This window comes from Tiliqua scincoides, chromosome 2 (assembly GCF_035046505.1).
Source record: "Tiliqua scincoides isolate rTilSci1 chromosome 2, rTilSci1.hap2, whole genome shotgun sequence".
Lineage (NCBI taxonomy): Eukaryota > Metazoa > Chordata > Lepidosauria > Squamata > Scincidae > Tiliqua > Tiliqua scincoides.
Window position 1 is genome coordinate 62123288 of NC_089822.1, and position 27773 is coordinate 62151060.

A 27773-nucleotide genomic window follows, 5' to 3' on the forward strand; every position below is an offset into this window, starting at 1 on the left:
CACCTCTGTGCTAGCTCTCTCCCCGATTGCTTCATCGCTCTTGGCTCCCCAATAAACTGAGGCGTCAGATAAACTCTAATCAGTGGGAGACGTTATTTGGGATCTGTCGTGTCAACTGTACAAGTCAACTCAATACCTGAATTGGCAGGTGCTTTCCCCCTGCTGCTTGAATTACAAAGTCACTGCCATGGGCAAGGGAATTTTGGCAACAACCAAATAATATATAAGTCAGCATTGGACAAATTAAGCACATGCCTCCATCACTCCCATTTGAATCAACAGGAGTTTAAAGTTTTTAACTCTGATAGACTGAACCCATACAGATTAAATACCATTCTTTGTATTTTGTCTCTTAATCCTCCAACTGGTAATTGTTGCAAATACAATGATAATCTGTTTTTTCAAAATCTTGTAGCTAATCTCCTGTCTTCATATGTAAGTATTGTATGGTACACAAATTGAATACTTTCAGAATGCACAATTATCAATATAGCTTATTTATTGAATGAAAAACAACTATGCAAAATGTCTGATATACACTTACACAAAGGTATGACAGACTATAAACATATAAACTTTCAAAAGTAAAAATGAACTTAGAGCCACGACATTTGCACAAAATAAATATATTTTAATCCAAAAAAGTGCTGCAATTCAAAGTTCTCAACATTATACTAACAAAAGTGCTTCGTGTATTCAGAAAAAATATATTTCCCTAGCTTTCGTTGACTGCAAAAATTTTCCTGAGTTCTTTAAACATCTCTGCCAATTGTTTTATTACAAGGATGCTTATCAGGGAAAGTGCTAGAGAAAGCGCAGAGAGAGGGTCACCAACTTTTGAACCAACATCTTGTAACTGTACCTTAAACAGAGCCTTGAAAAGCAGGCATGATTAAATACCTTACATGTAACATTTGTATAGCTTTTTCTGGGTGTGCAAAGTGCTTCATGCATATTATCTCAATGTAATCCTCACAACGGACCCTTGTAAGGTAAGCAAATATTATTATCCCTCTATTGCAGCTGAGGTTGAGAAGGAGTAGCTTGCCAAAGTTCTACCTAGTGAGTGCATGGCAGATTCAAACCAGGCAAACCCTGATTTACTGCTTAGCCATTATCCACAAGCAGATGACAATGCTTATTTCCTTGCTGTAAAAAGCATTTCTAGTCTATTTCGGTATAGCAAGCTGCTGTAACAGGCGCAAGAACAGGTCAAGTTCCCATTTTTTCCTGGTAGCTGGCAATCCTAGCTATTGTTCTCTTGCTCAAAATACACTCAAACATATTACCAGATACCAGACTCTGTCCTTTTGTTACATCCCAAGCCACTCAAGAGTCTTTGAAAACAGCAAGAATGAAAGCAGAAGGCCCTGTGTTCCATGCAGATTCACCTGTACACTTGCCTGGATTAGGGCCCTGGGTGTTTTTGATTCACTTTTCTCACAGCTGTGCCCAAGTGCAAATTGTTTCCTTAAACTCTCATGAGTTTAAGAAGCTGTTTGATCAGAGGAGGAGGCTGCTGTGACAAAAATCAATGAAAACCCCCCAAATCTAGCCCAGACCTGGCACACACAAACAGGGCTCTGGACTGTAGTCTTTATTTCTGACAATTTATTTCAATGGTAAGGTGGCATGGGGAAAAGAAGCTTCTGAACAGCAGGGTAAACAAGTGAGTGGTAAGCAATTGCCTTCTCTCCTAGGATACAATTATAGGAAAATCTGTCATTAACCAAGGCAGTGGCCAGACTGTAGCTTCCCCCAGTGGTTGAAGTACTAAATAGGAAATGGGCAGGAAAAAAAGAAATCTCAAAAGTGATACCAGCTAACATAAGGGTTTGAGTGCCACAGTTACTGATTTGACAGTAACTACCTATGTTGATCCCACTATTCCAAAACAACGATCAGTAGAGGAATCAGCAGGGTCCTCCTGTGGATTGTCGGTGTCAAGAGTGCTGGTTCTGTACATCTGGCACTTGCAAACCCTTGAAAACACCTTTAATTAGGCTCTGATTCATACCGTCTTCCACTAGATTGGTGCATCCACGTGAATAGCCATTGTACAAGTGAACAGATTTAACTATTCAGATGCCCACATTTAAAAAACAAAAACAAACGGTAGGTCACATATCTTTAAAGCACTGATTTGCCTGTTTTCCTATGAGAAATCTTTTTGCAAGAATAGATGTACGCTTGGTGAGCACAACAGTCATGGCATAGCCTAGCCACCAGAAGCTTCCATGATGCATCAACTGTCAGAGATAGCAATGACTTTGGGGAAATATGGCTGTATTAAAAAAGGAGCATGTGCTTATGCTGGCACTTAATCTTAAGATTGATTTCCCATTTGTTTTAGTGAAATTTAGAATCTAGATTTCTTCACTGATGTACAAATTCCAGTCCTCATATCTGGACACTAAGTGATACTTTTGTAGTATAGCATGGAACACTCTCTGTAAAGAGAAAATATAAATATACTATGTTAGTTTTCTCCTGTTAAATAACAGTTAGGCAGATGATTAAAAGATACTTCTGATTTACTTGTTGGAATTAATTATCCCTATAGGCCCCAATCCTGCAAACACTTTCCATTAATCTTTCCATTCACATCTTTAAATCATTCTTACAGGAGCAATTTCAACATTTACATAGCAAATCCCATTACCTTTATGTCATTCATAAAATAATTGAATAACATCTCAGAGAGGGGCTGTAGGTCAATGGAAGAGCATCTGCATTGTATGAGAAGGTCCTGGGTTCAATCATTGATATTTCCAGCTGAGACAGAGAAAAATTCCAGTCTGAGACCCTAGACAGTCAGTGTCAAAAATCATGGGCTTGATGAACCAATGGCCTGAACTCAGGATAAGATACCTTCCTATGACATTTTTGTATATCAAATATTTCTGCATTGAACAAGTAGGAGCTCTGTGCTTGCAGTGGATGGTACAGAGTCAGAAACAAATGACTGTCACATAATGGGAGAAAGCATCACAATAGGAATATAGACAAATGTAAACAGGAACATAAGAAAGAAGAATCTATACAGATGTACAAATGAGACTATACAGCAAAACATACAAGAATGACTTGCATATAAAAAAAAAGAAGACACCAGTGTGATGCTGTGGCACAAAAGGCCAATGCTTTATCAAGCATCATTTCCCAGACCATAGATATACTAGTCATGCTTCACAGCACTGGTTAGAACTTATCTAATATGTTCACTTCTGGGCACTTCAAATTTACAAGTACATTGATAAGACAAAAAAATTCAGAATGGAATTATGACTAATAAAAGCCCTAGAAGACAACTACTAGGAGGAGATGATAAAAATAAAAATAATAATAATATTTAACCTTGAAAAGATATATTCGTATTTTAAAGGAAATCAGGGAAAAGAGGGGAAAGTAATTGATCACACTATTCAGAGAGTACAGAACAAGAAACAAAAAGCTTTGATTACTGGAAGATAAATTTAGGTTTAACTAGGAAAAATCTACTACCCATATGAACAGTTTAACAAAGGAAATCTCTGCACTTGTAGAAACGTTTTTACAGGCTTTCAAGAAGAGCTTTTTCTAAGTAGACTTTTAGACAAAGGATCTCCTAGTGGCCTGTCTAACTCACTGGACCCCTTTTAACTACATGGTGACTTAAATAATATGTAATATACCCATATCTCAGTCATGTGCCCATTGCAGTCTTCTCGCCTGCTCATGATCCAAAGATAGAGTTCACTGCTTTACCAGTTCCAGGGCATTTGGACTCTACATCTGTCAGCCCCTCTGTGTCAAAAGGTGGGACAGCATGCATGACATCTTCCCTTTCCCTGGTGCAGTGCCACATAAGCACATGGGGCCAGTTCATCTGAACTACCCCATCAAAACACAAATTAAATACTATGTTTAACTCAAATGTTGGAGCTTCAGATAAGCCATCTACCTACATTACAGGGCAACAGGATGATAAAATGAACAGGACAGAAAACATGCACACACATGCACACACATCATGCTATGTGATGTGGAGTACTGATGGGTGTAAATGGCCCATTTATTTAGGTACTCCTTCACCCTCCTGCCTTAAACACTGCAGATATGAATCACTGTAGAGGATGGACCACTGGATGGATCATTGCAGCATCAAACCCAGGGACATTGCTATTCTAAAAAACTGATGCCCTGGAGCTGTTAAAGCAACTGATGTTGTCTTTCTGTATAGGAGGCTTCAACTTTCGCATAAAGATAGTATGATCTTGAGCTAGTGGCAATATCTTGGTTATTCTCATGCTATTGTATTATCACCTGATAATGTACGCAGTGTTGCTAGGGCAGAATACCAGATTCTTCAATGGTCAGAAGGATAATTCGCAATCTCAGTTCAGACTTACCTATGTCCTCCTTGTTGGACAAAAGGCATATTCTTAAAGGGCCATGCACGAGTACTCATGCCCTGAACTGCAATTATACACATAACATTCCTGTTCCTTTCCCCTAAGGCTTCTGCCTTAGACTACAATCCTATCTGCAGTTACTTGGGAGTAAACCCCATTGACTATAATGGGATTTAGTTCTGAGTAGACATGCATAGGACTGGGCTCTCAGACTATATGCTCGTAAGCCAGCTGCCAACCCCTTTCTTCAATAGCTCACAGCTGTAGTAATTATTTACTCTCATGTAGTGAAAATGAGCTGTTTGCACTTCAAAATGACAATGATTTGTATAGGTGCTAATGACACACAAAAATAGTAGTCAAAATGCTGAGCACCTATAATTTTGAAAATATATAGGCAAGCACCCCTAAATAAAACAATACGTGTTCTACAAGCTGAATGCGTCCTTCCAACAATTATCATTACTGCATGCCTAGCTTTTGTGTGCCAGCAATGTCTCTCAGTTGGATCCTAGCAATTTAATTAAGCTTTAATGTTCTCAGAAATGAAACCAAGAACATGATTTAAGGTGAGCAGTGATCATCTGCACACAACCTTAGTTTGAAACACACTACTTGTGGACATTCTTAATATGAGCTAAAGAGAGAACAACAACAAGTTTTAAAATGCAAGTTCTAAAATGCAGAATTCGTCCTGTTATAGATGTGTACAATGCTGTAGCTGATTTAAATGCCAGCAAAAATGGACCATGAGTGGCATTTGATGGTTACAGTGAGGATCTTCAAGTCTGTCTGTCTGTAAATCAAACCATGGTCTCTCATGTACAAGGTTTTATTAAGAAGCAATATGCTCTATCCTTGGTACATGTTCTGGTAGTATTTTTTTTATTGCTATAGATCTTAAGATCTGCACTTCAAGATCAAATCAATGTCACTTTTGATTGGTTAGATGCATGTCTATTTTGTTCTCAAGAACTGTTCAGCCACCCAGCTTCCAAGTTTTAATCAACTCTTGTCTTGGTGGTGAAACAGATGTGAAATTAACACATATCCTACTACTCTAAAGTGATATTGACATAGCCTAAACTAAGGAGCTATTAATCGTTAATTTTTTTTTAAAGTAGCAGTAGTCTTGGAAGCAGCCTCTGACAGCTTCTCAGTCATAGTTTTAAATTTATTGCACAGCTCATTTTTCTGCTTTCTGTGCATTCTAACAGAAATACGGAGGTGCCTTATACCAAGTCAAACTATTTCTCCGTTTAAATAACCTCATCCAGGGGAAACCAGACAGAGGGGATTTGCAGGAGAGAAGAAATGGGTGCAGGAAGATTTAGCTGTCCCTCTCTTACCTGCTAAGTGCCTTTTCCACATCTGAATTGCTTTACAAGCACAGGCTTGGAAACCTGAGTTTGCACAGGTTACATGTAGATCTGCCCTCAAAGCAAGACTGCAAAGGTAATAGATTGGTGAACAGCTACATGTTTCCCTCTCTCGTGTGATTATTATTGACATCACAGGGAGTGTTACTTTGATGAAACTTTGCTGTGTGTTTAATACAGTGAGTAGAGTATTTGTAGAACTACAGTTGGATATACTTCCCAAGCTGTCATTCCCCAGTCTAAAAGCACATGCTCCCCAAGCAACCCTTTGGATCCAGGTCATACCATGAGAAGCATTTAGAATATGACTGCAGGCAAGTCAGATATTCCAAGACTATATATATGACTCACAACCCAATCCTAACTAGCACTAGCGTAGCAGGGCCACATGGCCTCCACTGTATCCAGTACTGGTTTGGAGCCAGCTGGCTGTCTCTTCAGTGTAAGGGGATATTTTTCCCCTTACCCCAAACAACGTTCCATTCTACCCCCTCATGGGGCTACTTGGATCTCCTCCAGTTATTTAGCTGGCAGAAGTCCAAACAGCCCTGTGTAAGGCTGCCAGGTCCAGGAGGAAGGATAGGTTATAGAGGAAGAGGCCTCCGCCAATCAAGCCCCCCCTCCCAGGCCCGATCTGCCCCCTGTTCTTCCCCTGCGCAGAAATGCCCCTCCCTGCCCCCAGTCCCCAAGCCCCTGTACTGCTTGGTGCCAAATTTACCTCCAATAGCAGCCAGAGGCTCAGATCCAGCACTGGCAGACCAGCACAGACCACTCCACCAGTGCTGCTTGCTCACAAGTAAATCTTTAGCACTTTTTGGCCCTTAAGATGGCTTGCACCAACGTACCAACTGCTGCAATGTAGCATTTCTGTTAAATAGGATTGTGCTCGTAGCCATTTAATGGCCTTTCCTAAAAACAATCCTGTGGGTTAAACTTTTTCTATCATACATTTTAGACATGTGTGCAACTTGCAGGAGTTAAGGAAGGAAAATCTGCCCCTGCAACAACACTGCCTGTCACCTGAGATAATCTGAAAGGGCTTTCTATATGATCCACCACCAGCAGAAGTGCACCAGACAAGAACACTGAACAGCACTTTCTCTGTTGTGGCACCCAAGTTGTGAACCTCCCTCTCCTAGAAGATCGATGCCATCCCTGCTGCAGTTTCAGCACCAACTAAAGTTTTCTATTTCACTTGGCCTTTGATTTACAAAGTACTGCTGGCTTATTTGTACTGTATGTGTTTTCTTTTGGCACCCTGCTGTTCTTCTTTTGGTGTTAATTGGTTTTGTAATTTTTTTTTGTTTCATGCGATCTATTTATTTTATTGTACTTTAATTTTTTTTTAAGTGTCTTTAGTGCCTCCCGATGGGATGAGAAAGTATGGAGTAATTTATAAATAAATGAATAAATATATACTGTGGAGTGTGAACCTCGGGAGAGACAAACATCTGTGATACTGAAACTGTCGTGGCAGGCTAAAACGTTGGCAATAAATGAAGACAAAAAATGAGTTATGGCTGCAACTTTATCCCCTATGCCTAATACCTGGGACTATTTTTAATTTATGTAACAGTATTCTACAAAAAACAACATGGGCTCTGCAAAACAAACTTGGAGATAAGTTTTAGTTAAGGGTTTCATAAAGAAACAGATGTTTCATTTTACAGAAACAAAGGGGCAAATTCATTTTACTGGGCAGTTCATTTTTATGGGCTCCTGTACCTGACAGTATTGATCAAGAGCCTGTTCTGCATATGGAGCATTGTCACTTTCTTATGGACCTGCACCAGTGACTTTAACAGCATTCTGACACACAGAAATTAAACAGGTGAAACTTTACCCTGCACTGATCTCTACAAAAGAAAAGGCTGAAGCTCCTTAATTTTTGTATGTCATGCTCACAATACAAGTACAAAAAAAACAGTCAGGAAGCAATTGAGGTTGTGTGATTTTTAAAGGTAGCTACTGAATGCAAAAATGATGGTGTCAATAGCGTCCATCATGTTTATTTTATATAGCTTAAAATATGAATTTGGACACACTCCGGAAGTCAGTGGTAGACAGGGGGGCCTGGCGTGCTGCAGTCTGGCGACTGAACAACAACAACAAGCTGAAAAAATAACTGTATGCCTAGTAAAACAAAACAGTTATGTCAGATATGCACAACTTAGCAAGATAATGAAGAGCAGCACAAGCCTTAAGGCAGTCAGGGACATGTGGGTGTCAGGGTGGAGTCAAATAGCTTCTCATTCTGTGTTTTAAAATATCGTCACCTGGGAATGGTCAAGAAGTCTGCCAGGAGTTTCTATATAATGGGATAAGCTTTGCTTTAGGGAACATTACTAGAAGAAATAAAGTAGAGACCATACAGAAGGGGTAAGTAGCCCTTCAGAGCAGGAGGGGTTTATCTTCCTTTTTTGGACACTATAACTCCACCATGAGACCTAGAAACATGCTTTATTAAACAAAGGAATAATGAATATTCCGAGAAATCCTGGTTTTGTGCCATATTCCAGACTCTTCCTGGGTTGGTGAGGATGACATTGAACAAGCCCTCTTAATTGCATGGAGAAAGAGAGTGGGTGAGCATTCCCACCCCCCACAAATATACCATCAGTCTGGCACATTATAACATAATTCAGTTTGTCTGAACAGTCCCACTACCCATGGATTAACTAACAAAGTAGTATTCAAGCCAAAGGTGGAAGGGTGGTTCAGATGTACTATTCTGCAGCGAGATAGTGCACCAGAAGGGGGAGGGTTCAGACATGAAATGGAATTACAGGATATCATTTAACATTTTTCTGATGGATACAGAAAATGAAGCAAACATTTTATACACTCAAATAAAGAGGAAATTATTAGCCTGTAGACTGTATATGTGTGTACCTCTTTCTCTTAGGTCTGTAATGTAGGCTTTCATAAATTCTTTTTCAAACACCTCACGATCACGGTCACTTTCTCTTATTTCTTCAGTCTCTTGAAATGAGGTTGTTTCAAGAGGGTTATCCTTGAGGCTTATAAATCTGAAAGAAGATGAAATATTAGCATGAAGGGGGTTATATAATGCTGCTTATCAGGAGCAGACTGTAACCTGCTCTATCCCAAATGATTTATGGCCCTATAAATTTTCTGTTCTTCCTACTTTGTTATGGAGCTAAGTACATTTATCCATGGGCATAACATTGCTACACTTGTTCCTGGGCACATTAGCCACAGGCCTTTAATGTTAATTAACGATAATAAATGTTAATTCAGAAGCGGCCTTGTGCAGGCAGACATGTAAACACCAAGAACGTATGCTTAATTATGGAATCAAAAAGTGTACTTCCCATCTGCTGTGGAGCATGTAAACAGTATATGCGCCACCCTCTTGGTTCATGACTATCACTTAAATGGATGGTAAGGCCTTAGGTCAAGGGTGTCAAACTCATTTCAAACCAAGGGCCGAACAGTATTCATGGTGCCTGCTGAGGGCTGGAAGTGATGTCATTAGGCAGGAAATGATATCATTAATCAGTCATAACCAAAAATAAGCACTTTCTCACTTAGGAACTCATTAGCTGCAAATGACAGAAGAGAAAATATGCAAATCTTGATCATATTTCAAGATAGGGGAGAGCCCAATTTTCATGTGGGCTGCTCTTTCAGAAGTAACACCTCAGCACTGCTCAGCAGCTGAGAGCCCGAGGGCCAGATGAAAAGCTCCCCAGACCTTATGCTTGACACCCCTGCCTTAGGTAGTTGGCCCAGTGGCATCCATTGTGGCATGTAAACAGCAGAATTTGGAAACTACAAATGGCATTTGGGAACTACAAACTATAGAATGAACAGAGCTGGCACCGATTGTGACCTATCTGCAAATGAAGTTGTTATACATAGTAACACATCACAGCCTACAAAATGCAAATAATTGCTATTCCTTATCACATTCCATCACATTTGAGAGCTCACGTAGTGAGGTGGATAAGAGTGCTGGCTGGGAAGTCCCTCGATGAACTCGTCCTACAAGTTTACTATCTTGCTTTAGGCAAGAAAATATTCCATCAGCCACCGCACCCCATCAATAATATGGAGCTAATAGTTCTGCCTTGAAGGCCATTATAAGAATTACTGAAATAATCAGTGTAGTATGCGGAACACGCCAAATGTGCTGTAAAAGTGCTAAGTATTATTATTTCCAATTGTTTCAGTAAAGCCCAGGAATATGACTTTCTGGCTCAGAGATGAAAGCCTTGATGACTTGTGATGCTTGCTTCAGACTACAAGCAAGTGTTGTGGCCCAAAGAGATCTTTTCCAGCTCAGATTTTTGAGGACTACCTCTCTCTCCCATCCCTCCTCCCTTGCCAACCTTGCTTGCTGCTGCTCCAGAGGCAATAGTAGAAAAAGCAAGATCTATCTCTGCCCACTCTGGTGTCTGGCACACTACTACTGCAGCAAGTCAGGGAAGAAATCACTGGGAAATGTAATTTTCCCAGGGCTACTGATTATCATAATACTGGCAGTATCATATTTGCCTTGTGTTCATAGAAAGCATTACAAGCTGAGATCTGTATTTACTAACCAGAAATGCCAAATTCAGTGACATCACTAGGTTCTACCATCAGATGAGACATCACTAGGTGACATCACTAGGTTCTACCATCACCATGAGATGCGATGGGGTTGCCATATTTTGATGGGGAGAGCCATATTTGCTCTCATCACATATCATGCAGGGGGCAGAAGAAGGTCTATCTTTTAACAATAAATATTGTGCTGGGGTGAAGGGGCTAAACCTTTCCCCTCCTGCTAGTATTACCTTTCTATACCTCACTGCTTCAGAAATTTTTGTAGTCTAAAATTAGGTTTGAGGAGAAATCTGGTTCCATTATATACCCAGAAACATCACCAAGGGCACAAGCTGGAGTCGAATTGAGCTCAGAACAACCAGAGCTATTTTCTGAGTTTAACTAAGAAATAATTTAGTTTTTGAAGCCCAATTACAAACCTAACCTGGGGAAATAGCACAGGGCAAATATGTAGCATTTAAAAATATGAGTGGTAGGACACAGAAAACATATATTTGCAGATTAATAAAAGAAGCACAGCTGTAGCAAAGGGCAACAGGGTAAAGTGATGCTGAGAAGGTAGAGCAATATAGTGGAGGAGAATTAGCCCCATGAAAAGGCTAATTAAAGATTAGATTATGTGGCACAGAACAAATGCAAGCTACTCATAGCAGAATGTTGGATTGGGGGGGGGGAAAGGTGTTTGTGTATTTAACAAAGGGGTAATGTAGCACAGAGAAAGTATGCACACTTGACAACATGCACGTATTAAAAAGCCATGTATTGTACATTCTAAATTCTAAAGCAATTTAGAAAGGGAGGGAGGTCCTATCAGTACATTAAAGTGAAAGGTGGATCCTAGGTCCAGCAAAGTTGAAGACTACTTAATGAATATGCATGTTGTCATTTACAGTAAATTACGTACAAGCATAGAAATACTGGTAAAGTGCTACATTTGATATAAGTCACTACACGGATATCATGCTAAGGTCATAGTCCAACATAGAGTTAAGATTGCTTTAGTAGACTGAGGGCCCACTTCTTATAGGCACTTGGGCCAACGCAAGTACCTTGCACCGGCCTGGGAGTGTCGCAAAAGTGCTGTAAGGACTTTTGCGCCACTCTGAGGGGAGATAGGCCAGAGCACAGACATGTGCCAGCCTGCCCGCACAGACGTGGGCCCTGGGGTAAAGGTGAGTTGTGGTGGCCAAACTCGCCCGATGCAGGGGTCGGGGGGTGTGGGGAGGGCAGGGAGGAGAGAGGTGTTTTGGGGTGGGGGGAGAGCGGGCAGCAGGTGTTTCCGGTGGCAGGCAGGCAGGGGGAGGCAGGGCCAGGATCCTACAGTTATGCCAGATCCAGACCCCTTACCCGGGCAGCCTGGAGTAGTCCCAGACTGCTCAGATTTGCATCACCTCATCAGGTGGCGCAGATCCAAGTATACCCATTGGGGCTGCAGTGGCTGTCCCTGGGGTAAGGGGGAAAAGTTCCCCTTGCCTTGGAGCAAGCCACAAACTGCCCAAAACTTGTGCTGGATGCAGCGTAGGTCTGCTGGCCTGCCTGCTCCAGCACAAGATAGGACTGCACCATGAGTTCAGTGGATTTAAACCTACTTGACAATAGCATTCTTCTCATGCATTCAGTGGAGGGACAGGAAATGGAATTGTGCCTATAGGCCATGATCAGTGTTCCTTGTCATGTGGAGAAATTGTATGCGCATAAGGCCCCTTCTCACACATTCACTGAACACATGGGTGGGCATGAGATGAAGCTTTCTGTCTTGGACTGTGGTTTAGACGTACACGAAAGATCACCTTGAGAGAATAAAGAAATACAGGCGGGTCCTCTTTATCTGCAGATGTGGGACACATGGATTTTACCCACTGTGGTTCCTGAACCCATGGCTGAGGACCCACTGAGTCTCCAGAACATAAATGAACTTTGTCCCAGTCATGTCTGGGAGCCTTTCTCAGGCCAGCAGAGGCCGTGCCTCAGAAAGCCCTGCAGGTGTTTAAAGGGCACTTTGGTTTTTTACTGTAAACTGAAAGCTATAGTCACATTTGGAGATCTGGATGCCCTGACCCACAGATTTCACTATCCCCTGCAGATGCCAAAGCACCACCTGTCCACTAAATGTTAGGGTATGAAACAAGAGGGACCTTCAACAAAATGTTTTCTCTCTCCAACAATATTGCAACATTGGCTGAGGAAGACTAATTCCTTCTCTCCACGCTCTCTCCCATCTTGGGTTTTTCCAACAGACACTTCAACACTTCGTGGCTTCTGGAAGCCAGTGAGTATGGAGTGTGTTATTCTTCCTTTATTTCTCTTTTTATTTAGAAACCACCATTTGTGTATTGCCAATTTAGGGCCCAATCCAATCCAATTTTCCAGAACCGGTGTAGCCATAATGCAGCCCTGAGGCAAGGAAACAAATGGTTCCATACCTTGAAGAGGCCTCTGTGACTGCCGCCCCACCACAGGATGCAGTACATGTCCCACTGGTACAGCTACACCAGCACTGGAAAACTGGATAGGATTGGGCCCTTATATGCCTTGTCTCACAAGCATGTCTTTCAAGGTGCATTTCTGTTCTCCAGCTGTAGCACATTATGACCTGAGCAATATAGCGTGCAGCGCAATCCTATCTTGTGCTGGAACAGGCAAGCCAGAAGACTTGTGCTGTATCCAGTGCAAGAAAGGGCTGCAAAGTGGCTCAGCCGAAGGTAAGGAAAAACTCTTCCCCTTACCCCTGGGTAAGCCACTGCAGCCCCTATGGTCTCCTCAGTCTTGCGCCACCTCCTGAGGTGGCACAAGTCCAAGGAGAGCAAAGCAGCATGAAGCCACTCCATGCTGTTCAGGTATGAAAGCTAGGATCTGGGATAACAGCCGGATCTCAGCCCCACCTCTCGCTGCCTGCCCGCCTGCCCCTGGGGCAGCCTTCCACCCACCCTCCCCCTGCCCCGGAACACCTCCCTCCCAGCTCCTCCCCACCCTCCACAGAGTCTTGCATCGGCCGATGCAGGTCTCACTCCCTCCATTGGTATGGAGGCTGAATTCAGCCTCCACAGGCTGGTGCACTTCCACAAGCTGTCCCAGCCGACTCTTGAGGTGGTGCAAAAGTGCCTTACGGCAAATCAGGATTGCACCTTTAATCAGTTGTATGCATTGGGAGATAGATTAGGTGAAGAGAGTTCAGAGATAGATTCCATGCGAATTTTTGCATATGAGCTCCCCCAACTCATACTGCCTTTTCCTTCAATGATTGTAGTGTTAACGTTGCAGAATCCAAATGAATAATTTCAGAGCAAAATGAAAAGACTATTTGACATGATCAACTTTCTGTTATCAATTATCTCTCATATCAACTTACTTTAAACCTGTGGTCGATTCACAAATTGCTGTGGGCATCTCAACCAAGTCATCACCACTCACTGCCAATAAACTGAGCTTAGGTAGGTTGACCAGAGCACGCGGAAGATAGGTCAGCTTGTTTTTTTGCAGGAGAAGAGTTTGCAATTCTTCAAGCCTTGGGAGAGTAACATAGTTAAGTTCACAGTATAAATGTTATACCTGAAAGGCAAAGAGAGCAACTGCCTGGCAAGAAAACAGTCTTCCTCTGACAGAGACTGAAGGGCATCTGCCATGCCAAGAGATGGAGCATGACTGCCCCTCAGGCTCTGCCCGAGTTATGGAGGAAGCTCTGGCTGAAGAGGAGAACAGGAGAACCCCTCCTAAAGGGAGAACCTGAAAGTGATGTCACACATGACACTAAGTCACGTGATGTTTTGACATCACTGCCCTGGACACCAGGGCAGTGCATTATGCCTCTGTTCTGTGCCAAGAAGAGGAAGGTAACCTTAACCCTTTCTTGTCCCTAGAATGGCAGTGGTTGCCTTCTAGAGTAAGGGTCTTCTCCACATTCTCCTCTTATTCATCTCCACCATGGCCATAATATTGCTGACTGAGATTCTGTAGAAAGGAGACTAACTCCAAAATTGCTTCCCCCATCTTTTTAATCATACAGGGATTCCAATCAATGTATGCCTTTTGGAGGTCAGGAGGTCACACTGCACCAGAAACCCAGGATAATGAAAGCATCAACTTGTCTGATTTCCAAGCATTCGCTGTACCTAAGCATGCCTTGCTAATTTCTCCCTGTGGGTACCTGTAATGAACTCATATTCATCCCTTTCCCTATCCTGGTACTAATATATAAATACAGGCGTGCCCCCTTATCCACAGGGGTTTCATCCTGGAACCCCCGCAGTAAATGAAACCACAGACATGGGCAAATACCCATCCCCACAGTCTGGGGAGCCAGCCCCTCACCTCCGGAGGGGAGTTTGAGCTCAGCAGACCTCTGATATGTCTCCAGCCTCTGCCGATCTCAGACTAAGCTCTGCAACAGAAAAAAGACACAACTTCCAGTTTCACGTGGCTGGCTTCACCAGACCTCCTAATGCCTTATAATAATAACTGGTATTTATAAGGCATTAAAAATGTCACCGGTTTCTCCATGAAACCGGAAGTTATGTTTTTTCTATTGTAGAGCTCAGTCTGAGCCTAGCAGAGGCTGGGGACTGACATCCTGGGCCTCTACTGAGCACAGACTCCCATCCAGAGGCGAGGGGAGTGGAGCACCCCTTGCCTCCGGAGGGGTTATGCAGGGGGGGCCAGAACCCAATTGTGGATAACTGAATCCACAGCTATAGGATCTGTGGATATGCCACCGCCCATATAACTAACTTCAAAAGAGAAACTTTTAGCAGTTACATGCCCATATAGATAGTAGATGTGTGAGAAATGCATATAAGTTCAGATTGATCCGACAATTGTAATTTTTTTAACTGTTCACATATTTCACCTCAAAAAGAAATCAAAAATATTATGCATCACCAGGATGTCCATCACATACACTTATTCACAGCCTTCAAATGCTAGAAGTCTGATATACAAGTGGGTTAAGTTCTGAGCGCTGTGGACACACAGCATTATAGTCAGAGAACTCTAGCCATCTGGATACATGTACAGTCCAGCCACTATTGCTTTCATAACAGGCCAGAATAATGGCTTAGCTGCCACTCTACCTCCAGCTCAATGCAGGTCAGATATTGATGCAACTGAAGCAATGCGTCAAAATTGCCACAACAACCAATAGGTAACCTTCCAACCCATAGGAAATTTAGACTATACAGGCATTCGGTGCTTGACACAGCACAATCCTAGGCATGTCTACTCAGAAATAAGTCCAACCATGTTCAATAAAGCTTGTTCCTAGGAAAGGGTGTACAGTCTTATTTGCTGAAACCAACTATCATTTCAAATCATATGTAAAGAACTACCTGTCTATATCTTGGGGGAGATCTTTCAGATTGTTGCTGCTTATATCCAACCACTGCAAACTTGTCATTCGAAGCACACATATTGGAATTGAATGGAATTTGTTGGCTGATACATCTATGAATGTCACTTGTTTCAAGTTACTGAGCTGTGAAGAAATGCAGCATTATATCACACTCCATAAAGAATTCAATGAGGAAAGTATGTAATTAATTCCTGTAATTGGGGTTTCTGTATCATAAGGAGGTGGATCAAGTTATGCTACTACTTTTGCACATGGCATCATAAAACAATTCTAGACATAGGGAAGTATTTGCCAGTATTCCATCTAGAACCATATGCGTCATGGTTTCTCATTTATCATGTAGAATCCTGAGGATATTCACCAAGCTCTTTCTTTGCCCATTTTTGGCATCAAGTGAAGATCATAGTTATTTGTTGGTTATTCAAAGTCAATGATATTTAAAAGTAACTAGCAAAGTAACAAACAAGCAGTGGTATAGCTAAGCAGGGACTTCTCCTGCACCCCATGGGCACTCAGAGTGGTTGCACGCTGCTTTGAATGGCCAACCACATTTTTTTCCAAGAAAAATAGTGATTGGTCACTCAGAGCATTGTACAGCTCAACCAAGTGCCCACAACCTGGAAGTAATTGGCAGTGATATCATCATGTCACTGCAGTTACTTCCAGGTCAGACACTTGGGGGTGACATTGAGCATCACAGCCCTGGATGCCAGAAGTGACAGAGGGGCCACTTTCACCAATGCAAAAAAGGGTTCTAAAGGTTTTATTGAGATGCACGATGAATAGAACTATTTCATGAGCTGTAAATCTATGGTGCTACTGCTTAGCCCAAGCAACTAGAAAAGAAGTGGGGAATAAGGTAACATTTTGGAGACTTTCTGTCAGCAAGATGGTTCACATAGGTACTGCAAGCCAATTGTCATATGTTAGAAAAGGACTGTCATCAGCAAATATACATGTGGGTCAGGCACAGAGACAAACTACATGTTAATGGAGCGTCGGCAGCCTCCTCTCCTGTAAGAAGATACTTGTTTTCCTATCTCCAACAAGACCTAGTCAGACATCACATCCTTCAGAAGCTGCCAAGTGTTTCAGCTTCCCAGGCCAAGTGCTAGATTGCAAAAATTATGTAATGTTAATATGAAGATTAACATTTGGTGGGGCATTAACAGATGGGGCATTTGGTGGGCCGCTGTGAGATACAGGAAGCTGGACTAGATGGGCCTATGGCCTGATCCAGTGGGGCTGTTCTTATGTTCTTAGATACAACATATTGAATATTTCACAACTAGGGAGTTGCTTGCTAAGTGGTGGAAATGTATATAAAAATATGATAGAGGAGATCTTGCAAGGTGATGAGATCTTTTTCCTGTTGTTTCAAAAAATGCTGGACAATATACTCAGCAACCCCCAACTCCTGCACTGTTGGGTTGATTTCTATCCAGGCAGCAGCAATACTGTGCACCATTTTCCTGTGTCCAGGGTCTTTTTAGTGATGTCTCCTTCTCCCTTGATACTTAACACCTGACACTTGACACTCTCCCTGTTGTCTTCTGCCTTGACACTTAATATAACATTTAATAATTCTATAAATAATATTGCATAAGTTAAATCTCTACTACAAAATTATCTATCCATAATAAAAACATGAACTTACACAATTAATTCTCTATTGTGTGCCAGAGAATACAGAAGATGTTCAAATCAAGTTGAAATAATCACGTCTCACATTGTTGTCACTAAGTCTCCATGCAAATCATTCAAGACTGATTACCACATTCTAAAAGTCTTCTTCAAATTCATTTACAGACTATAAATATGCAGCTAACTTTGTCATTTTAATTAGATCCCAAACACTTAAAAAGCGATTCTACTTTAGCAGGATTTGTAGTTTTTTTTTCCCCAGTACCTTGCAACTTAGAAGCTGTTAATGCGTAAAGAAATCGGGTTTGATATTCAACCTGTAAACAGCAGAATATTCAGCAAACAAATTTCTGGATTGCACCTATTTTAGGATATATTATCACTCATTTCTAACTTTACAATTGATATTGATGCTGCACCCTTGCGGCAGAGTGTGTGGTATTCTGACTGTTGCAGAACTAAGAAAGACATCAATATCTAAAGCATGAGACACTGGGTTGCTAACCAGCCTTTGGGTTTAGCAGTGTGGAATGCACAGTAACAGCTTGTGAATTACTGCTAAGGATCGAAGTGCTCATAGGGAGAGGAAAGGGGCAGGAGGTCTGGTCTAGAGGGTAGAGCTTCCGTTTGCCTGAAGATAACATCTGCAGGTTGCCAGTTCAAGGCCACCAGCACCGTGCGCCCTTGAAGCAGCTAACAAGCTGAACCAAGTTATTCCATCTGCTCTGAGCATGGGAGGATGGAGGCCAGAATTTGCGACCAGATCAGAAAGAAACATCTGAAATGTTGTGGTTCTTGAAAGATAGAACCTTCTTTCAATTGTAAAAATCCCTACGGGGATTTAAATAGCCTGCCTATGTAAACCACCTTGAATAAGGTCTGAGGAGAAATCTGACGACCAAGAAAGGCGGTATATAAATACCTGTATTATTATTATTATTATTATTATTATTATTATTATTATTATTATTATTATTATTATTATTATTATTATTATTAAAGTTGTAATGGAATGTGTTGATAAAGCACTGAAGTCTGCAAATGCATATGGTGGATTCCCGTGGCTTTTTACCTGTATCTTTCATATAGGGAAAAGGCATCCTGGTATAACAGGTGAAAGATGGACCAAATACTGGGCGCAATCCTAACCCTTTATGTTATGCTTTCCAGCACTGGCATAGCAGTGCCAACGGGACATGTGCTGCATCCTGCAGTTGGGTGTCACTCACGGAGGCCTCCTCAAAGTAAGGAAATGTTTGTTCCCTTACCTCAGAGCTGCATTGCCCTGATGTCAGTGCTGGAAAGCATTGACATAAGGAGTTAGGATTGCGACCCCTTATCCTAAGGGTTAGGATTGGTATATATCATTTGAAAGGTAATTTAATGCTGAATGCAGTGAAACAAACCATGTTAGAATATCTGTTTTCTCTCAAAAGTTATGGACAATTATTAACCAGGAAACATTTTGCTTGCTAGCTTGCTTACTTACTGCACAATCCTATCTTGCACTGGAGCAGGCAGGCCAGAAGGCCTGCACTGTATCCAGTGTAAGATAAGGGCCCAAAATGGCTCATGGATCTGTTTATTCATTACACTTATACCCAACGTTTTTTTCTATCATGGAATTGAAAGCACTATACATGAGGTTCCTGAGGAGTTACCCATCTGGGCACTGACTAGATTTAAACTTTTATCAAAGTGACAGTTGGCCAGTTCAGACAATACTTTGATTGCCTGACTGGCCCCACACAATAAAGAATGCTCATACACAGGGTGTGTGTACATTTGGGTTTTCCTCTTCCCTTCTCTTCCATAATCATGTGAGGGAAGTTAGTCTGAATTGCTCCTCTACATGCTCCAATACACCACCCCCTCACACAATTAAATAACTCTTCCAGAAGGGAAGGAGCATGCAAATCCTTTATCACATGGGGTTGGCCAGGCAATTGGAGTATTGTCCAAACCAGCCCCGTATCATCTGCACTGGGAGCACGGCCTGGGATTTTATTAGTTTAGGACAGGGGTGCCCAAATCCCGGCCCTGGGGCCACTTGCGGCCCTAGAGGACTCCCAATGCGGCCCTCAGGGAGGCCCCAGTCTCCAATGAGCCTCTGGCCCTCCAGAGATTAGTTGGAGCCCACACTGGCAACTGCTCTCAGCATGAGGGCAACTGTTTGACATCTCACATGAGCTGTGGGATGAGGGCTTCCTTCACTGCTTGCTGTTTCACATCTGTAACACAGCAGTGGCAGTGAAGGAAAGGCTGGCCTTGCTTTGTGCCAGGACTTTTATAGGCCTTGAGCTATTGCAAGACCTTCATTCAATCATATAAGCATCTTTAATATATTCATTTATGTAAACTTATGTAAATTTATTCAAATTTTAAATGTAAATTAATTCTTCCCCCCTCCCCCGGCCCCCGACACAGTGTCAGAGAGATGATGTGGCCCTCCTGCCAAAAACTTTGGACACCCCTGGTTTAGGATAAGCATAAGCGTATTTTTACAAGCTTTCAGACAACATAAAATGAGGGGACACAAACAAAAATAAAAGTTTGGATGAAACAGCATGGCAGTTTTGAAGGTGATCAGATGCACATGAAATACTCATGCACCAGTGACTTCAGCTCATGCTGACATTTTGTGACTTCCTAACTTTCTGTTCATTGGATGGAAGAAACACTGAGGACCAACACAGAAAGGGTAGTTTTCATAGCAGAATGCACATTCTCAGTATGGGGGAAAATATACTGCTTTTTCCAGGAGCCTACTTTGTGTACTTACCACACTTTCAGTGTTAACGCACCAAATGCACAGGAGCCTGCTGTCAGGACACGCCTTTATCAAAATCTACAATGCAGCTGGAGAAGAACATTCATTCCCCCACCCCAATTCTCTAAATTTATAAAACAAAGAACACCTGCCTGATACTTTGCAATCCCTCCGAAATGGAATTTGACACAGAACTCTGAAGGAATGGACTCATGGGAGAGAAAGAACTTGGATTTGTGGTGACTCAGAATATATGGGGTTTGGATCATATAAGTGTAAAGAACAGCCCCTTTGGGTTCTTTGTTTCCAGGCTATATTTAACCAGCTCTGTCCGTTTTCTCTGCTGCATTGAACCCAAATGGAATTTTTATTTAATCTTTTTTTTTTTTTTTAAACTCTGAAATGCTAAAAACAAATCCCTGAGGCATAGGACACTGAAGAAATTATGGCAGTTGAGGACTATATTTAATAAAGGAAAACCTATACATTTTAATTCCTCTAAGAAGACTGATAGGGTTTGGCACATTCAGTAACATTTTATTTTCGAACGAGTATGCCAACCTTATCATTGTTACTTAGGCAGTTTATTTTTCCACGCCTCTGTTATTTTTTTTGTTTTGTTTTGTTATCCAACTCTGAATCAGTTACAATGCAGGCTTTGTGCAAGTTCCATTTTATACCCTCACTATATTTGACACAAACTGCTGGGCCACCATTACTGCTCCCCTGATTTTTAATCAAAATTGTCATCTTTACCTGACAAACAACCTGCATTTCTGCTTATCGTAATAATTTTGCTTTAAAATATAGCCTGCACAACATTCCACAGATCCATCGCTTTGCTTCCCAGTCCTCTGGCAGTTAAAGTTTCAGCTGAGAGAAAAGGGCACTATGTCCTCCCTGAATGGAAAAGAGTTGCTTGATTAATGGGGACGTTTTCAGATCTGTTTTATTTTTTTGTCATTGAAAAGGATTTGCTGATAAGGTCTGTTGCATATGGATTTAGCATGAACTACCTATTTCCTAGTATATCAAAATGTAAGTCTGTGATCATTTGAATTGTTGGCTGCAACCTCACCTCGCCACTCTAAAACAGTTGCCATCAATTAAATACAGTGCATGTGTAATAATCCTAAAACATACATGAGACAAGGATATAAACCTAACCAATTCTGAAAATTCTCAACCCCTTCTCCACGTTTTACATCCCTTTAATATATCCCTTTATTCCTCTACTTCTGTTAGAGTCAGGACTTGTGTCCACATTAGGCCCCGAAGCACTGATGTTCTAAAATTAGGTGGAGACAAATTACAATAGCTGACATAGATCTGAATAGCCCACAGAGGACCAGGAGGTGGCAGAAGAGGTAAGTGTTCTTCACTTACTTCTCTCGGTTTACCTAATCCCCAATCAGACCACGGGATGTAGTATAGGCATCAGCATCCCTGCATTGCACGGGCTGGCCATGGATAGAGTGAGCAATAATACCTGCCCCCCAAGAGCTCAAATTACAGGAGATCCAGAAGGGGTTCAGCCTTCTTGCTGTTTGGGGTGGTCATTTGGTTGCTGCTTTTGCCTAAATCTGTCCAAAATGGAAAAGGGAGCCAAGAGCTAGAGCTAGTGGATTTCACTAAGGATCACTCTACCTTTATTTTATTATTAAATATGTTTATATATAAAAAATGTTTTTTAAAGAAAGTTCTCAAGTTTACATAACAAAAAATAGTATTTTGTAAACTGTAACTGCAACTCTAATTGGAAACTAAGACTCAATCCTGAGCTCTTCAGTGCCGGTGGTACGAGAATACTGCTGTCGCTGGGTGTCATAAACATGCCATAAAGCATGTTTACAGAACACTGGGAGTAGGGAACACCAGTACTGGGCCAGCACTAGAGCCCCAGCATGGTGGGGATAGCTAGCCAGCGCTCCTGTAGCGCTAGCCAGAGATAAGGCTTTTGGAGGCAAGGGGAAGGTGGGGAGTGAGTGGTAAGGGGGCGGAGGGAGGGGAGGATTGGGCCTAGGAAGGGGGTTGGACCAGCAGCTTCCTATGCTCTGTGTTGAGTTAAAAAGACCGGCGGAGACCCACTGCAGGGCCTGCGCCCTTACTTAAGGGAAGGGGATGAACAAGGAAGGGGATGAACAAGGGTGCTGCTGCAGCACCCACAGAATGTAGTGGTAGCCATTTTGGCGCCACTGCTCCTCTGGGCACCAGACAGCTAAGGATTGGGTGGTAACTCATTATGGCTTCTGCCTCAAACTGCTTCTTGTTCAGAGTGTTACAGTGCTAGTATTAACCATCCCTTAATTAATCAGGTTTTTGTTTTGGGGTAGAGAGGGACATTACATTACTGGTTTCCTCTCATTTTTTTCTTTTTTTTAATTGTGCAATAGCACTAATTAAAGCACTCCTCTCCAGGAAGAACTATCAAATTAGGGAACAATTTAGGGCATCGGCAATGCCACACAATGCTAAATAGATGCATCATACACTGGGCGGCTGAAGATGCATCATGAGCCCTTTGATGAGCCCTTTGAGACATAAGCTGCAAGGAAGTCACTTCTAATGAAAAGCAGAGTAACCTTTGTAATGCTTTGTGCTTCTCTGGACAAGATGGAAATGCAATTTTATTTCAAGTGAAACAAGTCACTACAGATCAGGTCTGGAAATGAAAACACAGAAAACACTAGAATGAGATGGGTTGACAATTATTATATATGGATTCTCTGTAAATAGTGAGTGAACCAAGGCTAGCAATCCAGCTAAACAGGAATTGAGAAAAGAACCCCTCCAATTTTAAAAGGGAAAAGGAATGAAATAAACGACACAGCTAATCAATGGCATTCTCTATGATGCAACTTCACATGCAGCGCAAAGCAGATCCAGGCGGCGTCTGGGACAAAAAAAAAATCTGTGGCTCCACATAGGGGCAGTAATGTTTGAAAGCCACTTGTTTGACCTAATTGCATGGAGAATTTCCTCCACGCCAGCATCAGTGTCTGCCAGGACTGCCAGGCACTGGCAACATCCATACAAGTAGCTCACACAAGAGAAAAGCAGGTTTGAAGTGTTACAATACCGTGTGAAGTGTCAGCACATAAGGACAATATTTTGTAGCTTCCACCTGCATCCATAATGACAGCGCTGGCCCTGGGTAGCGCGCAAATAGATTTTTTTAGATGGGTGAATTATCCTCCTGTCGAACAAAGTCAGACTAAGCCTGGAAGCAAAACCACTGACAAATAGCTCACGGCAGGTTCAGTTCAGGGACTAGCAGAAGGCAGTGGATCATGTAGCATTTGTTTCTTGCTGGGATTCTTAGAAGAATGCTGGATTGCATATATGCTGGTTTGTTGTTATTCCTAAGCAAGAGGACATCCTCAGAGCCACTTAAGACAGATCAGGTCTACTGTAACTGTTAAGCGATCCTGACCCTGCAAGCTTAGTTTGAAAATTCAAAGCACAATGGTGAACAACAAGATGCTAGTTCTTGGAAAAGTGTAGCGCGTGTAAGACTGATGTCTGCCCACCTCAGTAGTTTGGACACCTGAGCTCACATTGAGTTTATTTCATTTTTCTCCTTCAGTTGCCATTTTTCCACAATGTTTCTTCAGCAGGCTACAGAACCAGCTAATAAAGAAACGTTGCCCCAGTGGTACGTGGACCGCTACTCACTCATCAGCCATTTTTGCTGCAACCAGGAACTACCACCATGTAAGCGGTGGTTCTACTTCTCATAAATTCTCATTTTTCCCATTTCTTTCTGAAGCATAAAATAAATAAATCATTGCTTGGCTAGAGGAAAAGCCAGCAGTTCTTACACCGGTAATTTTATTTGCAGGCATTCAAATTGGGCAATAGAGACCCACCCACCCACCCCAAAAGGTCACCATTACGCGGAGCGCGATAAAACACAAGTCGACAGCTTTCTTCCACCCTAGTAAAAAAAAAGCACTTCAGGATGGAAAATACTGAGCACATTTTAAAGGATAACATCAGTGAAGCAGAATGGAGGAACAGGATAGCCATGGCAGATGCTAAATAAATGTCAAGGAAAAAAGATGGGAGGTAAATGTTTTAAGGTATAACTAAATACACTGATCCTTGGCTATGTGCTATTATAGCAGCACCATTTCAATGACTGATATTTCAGAGATGTTATCAGCTGTTTTGATGAATGCCGGTATAGCAGAATGGCAATTGCTTACACACAGCGTTACTGAATCATATATTCACAATAACTAGGACAACCACTTTTGGGATCTTTCAGCTAAAAATGGATGGGGTTTTTTCTATAAACTCGCACTGTGCCTTTTGAATATCAAAAATGACAATTTCTAATATAACTTTGATATTTGCATGCCTTCAACACTTCTGACAGGACTAACCAAAGTTTGACAGCTATGGGCAAGAAGAAGAGATTATCTCCTTGTTAAGTAGGCAGACCTTGGGCACATTGCTGAATACAGGAGACTTCCTGTACTAAGGTACAACATTTAATTTATTATTGGCTCAGTTTCCCCATAAATATGCTACAGCTGCTGGTGACAGACTTGACAGAATATCTAGAGGGGCAAACCATTCTAAACGTTCCGCTTTTGGCAACTAAAAAAAGGAGATACAGTACAACCTGACTTATCTAAAGGAACAAATGCATTTTATGCACTGCGTAGTCATAATCCTTCATTCCAAAATGTTTGCCCTTATTCCCTTAATTCCCTTATAGGAATTAAATGTTTTAAATAGCAGTTGTCTTTTGCCCATATTTTTTTTTAAATATATGGACATTTTAGATTTTATTTGGGTTGTAGGATGATATTTTAGGACTACCTGAAACTTCATCAGCTTCTTGTCCTTGAGAAGATAGGTGTTTTATGTTCCATATTCCTGTGGAGCAGTTGTTCTCAAACTGGGGTGTCACGACACTCCAGCCAAAGATCTCTGACCTCTGTCCCCTTAAGAGGTTGGGAGGGGGAAGGTAGCGACGTGACCCGCTGGATCACGCCACTTTGGAGGGGTGCAGGGGCTTGCTATCACTCACCACAGCCTGCAGCAGCCTCCTGGGGATGTGAGGAGCCCCCGCGCCAACCTCCGCAGGGGTCCCCAACATGCGGAGACCCTCAAAATCACAATCGTTACAACTTCCAGTTTTGTGAACACAAAACCAGAAGTGGTTATGATTGCAATTTTGAGAGTCTCCACAGTGTGGGGAGCCCTGCTGAAGCTGGCAAGGGGGCTCCCTCAACCCCCGGGAGGCTGCTGCAGGCTCTGGTGAGTGGCAGCAAGCCCCTGCACCCCTCCAAAGCGGCGCGGTCCAACGGATCGCATTGCTGCCTTCCCCTGACCTGCATACACTTACTGTTGGTCAAACTCTCCCTGAGAGTTTGAGAACCGCTCTCATGAAGAGTCAAATAAGGGTTGCTAATTACAGAGTATCAGATACGTCTGTTGTAAATCAAAGCAGTGGTGATGTCAGATGCTAACAAATATTCTTTATACACAAGTTGCAGCATTATCCTCTTATACAAATTATAAATGATTTGACCAATGGTAGAGAAGACCCAGTCATTAGGTGAAAATCAATATCCATTCAAATATCCTTGTGAAACCATATACAATTTCTATAAGAGAACATATAATGCTGCATATAGGCTATATGCATACCCTCCTTTAGCCTCCCCAAACATTTATAAGAGCCGATATAGTGCTAAGTCTGCTCTGACACCTGACACCTCACCACTTGCCCTTTGCCTTTTCACACCCTCCTGCTAAATTTGGGGGTTATGTGCTATGCCAATATCAGTACCCCAACCCTTCTCCCTCCCCCCCAGAAAGAGAACCCAGCTGCTCTTTTCCTTGGATTGACAGACTTTTGGCAAACACTGTAGGAGTGAGTGAAATATTTGGCACAAGCTTGACATGCAACTGCCTTTCATCTTCACAGGAAAGAAGATGACTAGGGTTAAGCAAAGGTGAGATGAAATTCTCTCTTGGAAGCATGATACCAAGATGCAACTCTATAGAAAACAACACACAGGGAATTCAACAGAACTTAACATGTTGGCACTGGCTACCTCTCACCTCCCATGGTCAAAGAGCAGCAAAATATGGCAAGGATAAATGTTCTGCCAGAATTTGCTGTCTTTTTTTGCCTGTGACCTCCTGTCAAAATCCAGTGAAGCACATGACAAAATTGCAACCACTGAAATGAGTAGAACTTGTGCTGCTTACTTCCATGTTTAAGGAGTTTTATGAGCAATACTGCACTTCTGATACACTGAGGTAGCTCTCTCTCTCTCCATGTATGTATGTACGTTTGAATGATACAACATAATGAGGAGTTATGCCATTCATCTCTACCAGTGTTTCACAGGCACTAGCCAATAGGTGCCCATTACATTTGCAAAAAAATTACTGAAATAGCAGGGGTGTTTTTGCTACTAAGAGACAGATTTTAAGTGGTGACTCTCTTATATTTAGCAGGGAGAGAACAAGTGTCCCTCTTCACCCCAGTATAGGATCTTGTTACATGTTCAATATTTTATTTTTATTCAATTCTGTTTGGTGCAAGGCATGCAGGAGACACGTATTTAAACATGTGTACTTTGTGCCGAGAGCTTGCCTGGAAAGCAAAGGGCCAGACTTGTAATGTGACTATTAAAAGGATTATTGGTATGAGATCTCAGGTGCATTTTCTGACCTTGAGTCATATAATCCATACACACACACACACATGCGCGCGCGCGCACGCACCCCTTAATTAAGCCTGGGATTCAACGCTATCCAGATTGGAACAGAACGTGCTTACATCTTAAGTGTTAATGTAGTTTTCATGCTCCAGAGTGAAGGAGATTTCCAGCTTTAAATTCTGCTGAAAGAGCAGATTTAATGGTTTATGACCCTAGCCACCTCTCTGGATTCCCGAGTTGGAAAAAGCACCTTTGGAAAGACAGGCTTCACATCCTACAATGGTCTCCACCAACCTCATGATGAAGCTTAATTTTTTAGATAATCCTGTGACCAGCCACGTAGTCACCGCACCTTCAACCAGGCAGGTATCCTGCATCCATGTTTATTGCTCTTTAATTCACTCATATCCTGCCTCACTGAGTGAGCAGCACTTTTATCAGCTAGGGCTGTGACAAGTCACTTCCACTGCCTCAGAGAACCTGGGTGCCAACTGGCACTCAGGACAGTTATACTTCACAACCCCTCTGACAGTTATACTTCATAACCCCTTTCCTTTTCAACACATCACTTTCTTTTTACCTTCTCCCAAGCATCTCCAAGTTGCTGAAACCAGCACAGGCTGGTCACTCAGTTTCCTCAGGTCATCTCTTTCTCCAAGACCCCTTGCTACCTCTCTTCCTCCTTTTGAGATGAAAGGTGGTGTAGCTCCCTTGCCCACCTATTTTCAAGGCTACTTTCAAGGCAGTGACCAGAGCAGGGATGGTGGTGTGTCGAGAGTGGGAAGGGGGTGGTAATCAGTGGCTGACCCTCTGTTGATAACCTGTCCCCTTTCCCGGCCTCAATCCACCTATCCAAAATTGCTGGTGCAGATCTATTGAGGCAGTGGAGGCTTATCCTGGGCCAAATGAACAAATGTTCCCTTACCTCCAAGTCTCCAAGAAAGACTCCAAGTCTTCAAACTCCCTCAAGGGATGTAG

The 27773-nt window shown here is 42.2% G+C and overlaps 1 protein-coding gene across 3 annotated transcripts in view; it reads right to left on the bottom strand.

Annotated features, from left to right (window-relative positions):
• Nucleotides 1–476: 476 nt before the first annotated feature.
• LRRC2 (leucine rich repeat containing 2) overlaps nt 477–27773 on the bottom strand; it is a 62428-nt gene continuing 35131 nt past the window's right edge. For all 3 annotated transcript variants that reach the window (XM_066613833.1, XM_066613831.1, XM_066613832.1), the window contains 4 exons: nt 15670–15815; nt 13698–13853; nt 8666–8802; nt 477–2450 (listed from right to left, as the gene is read on the bottom strand). In XM_066613833.1, coding sequence (XP_066469930.1) covers nt 2401–2450; nt 8666–8802; nt 13698–13853; nt 15670–15815 — 489 coding nt within the window. In that variant the 3' untranslated portion in view covers nt 477–2400. The remainder of the gene's footprint in view (nt 2451–8665; nt 8803–13697; nt 13854–15669; nt 15816–27773) is intronic.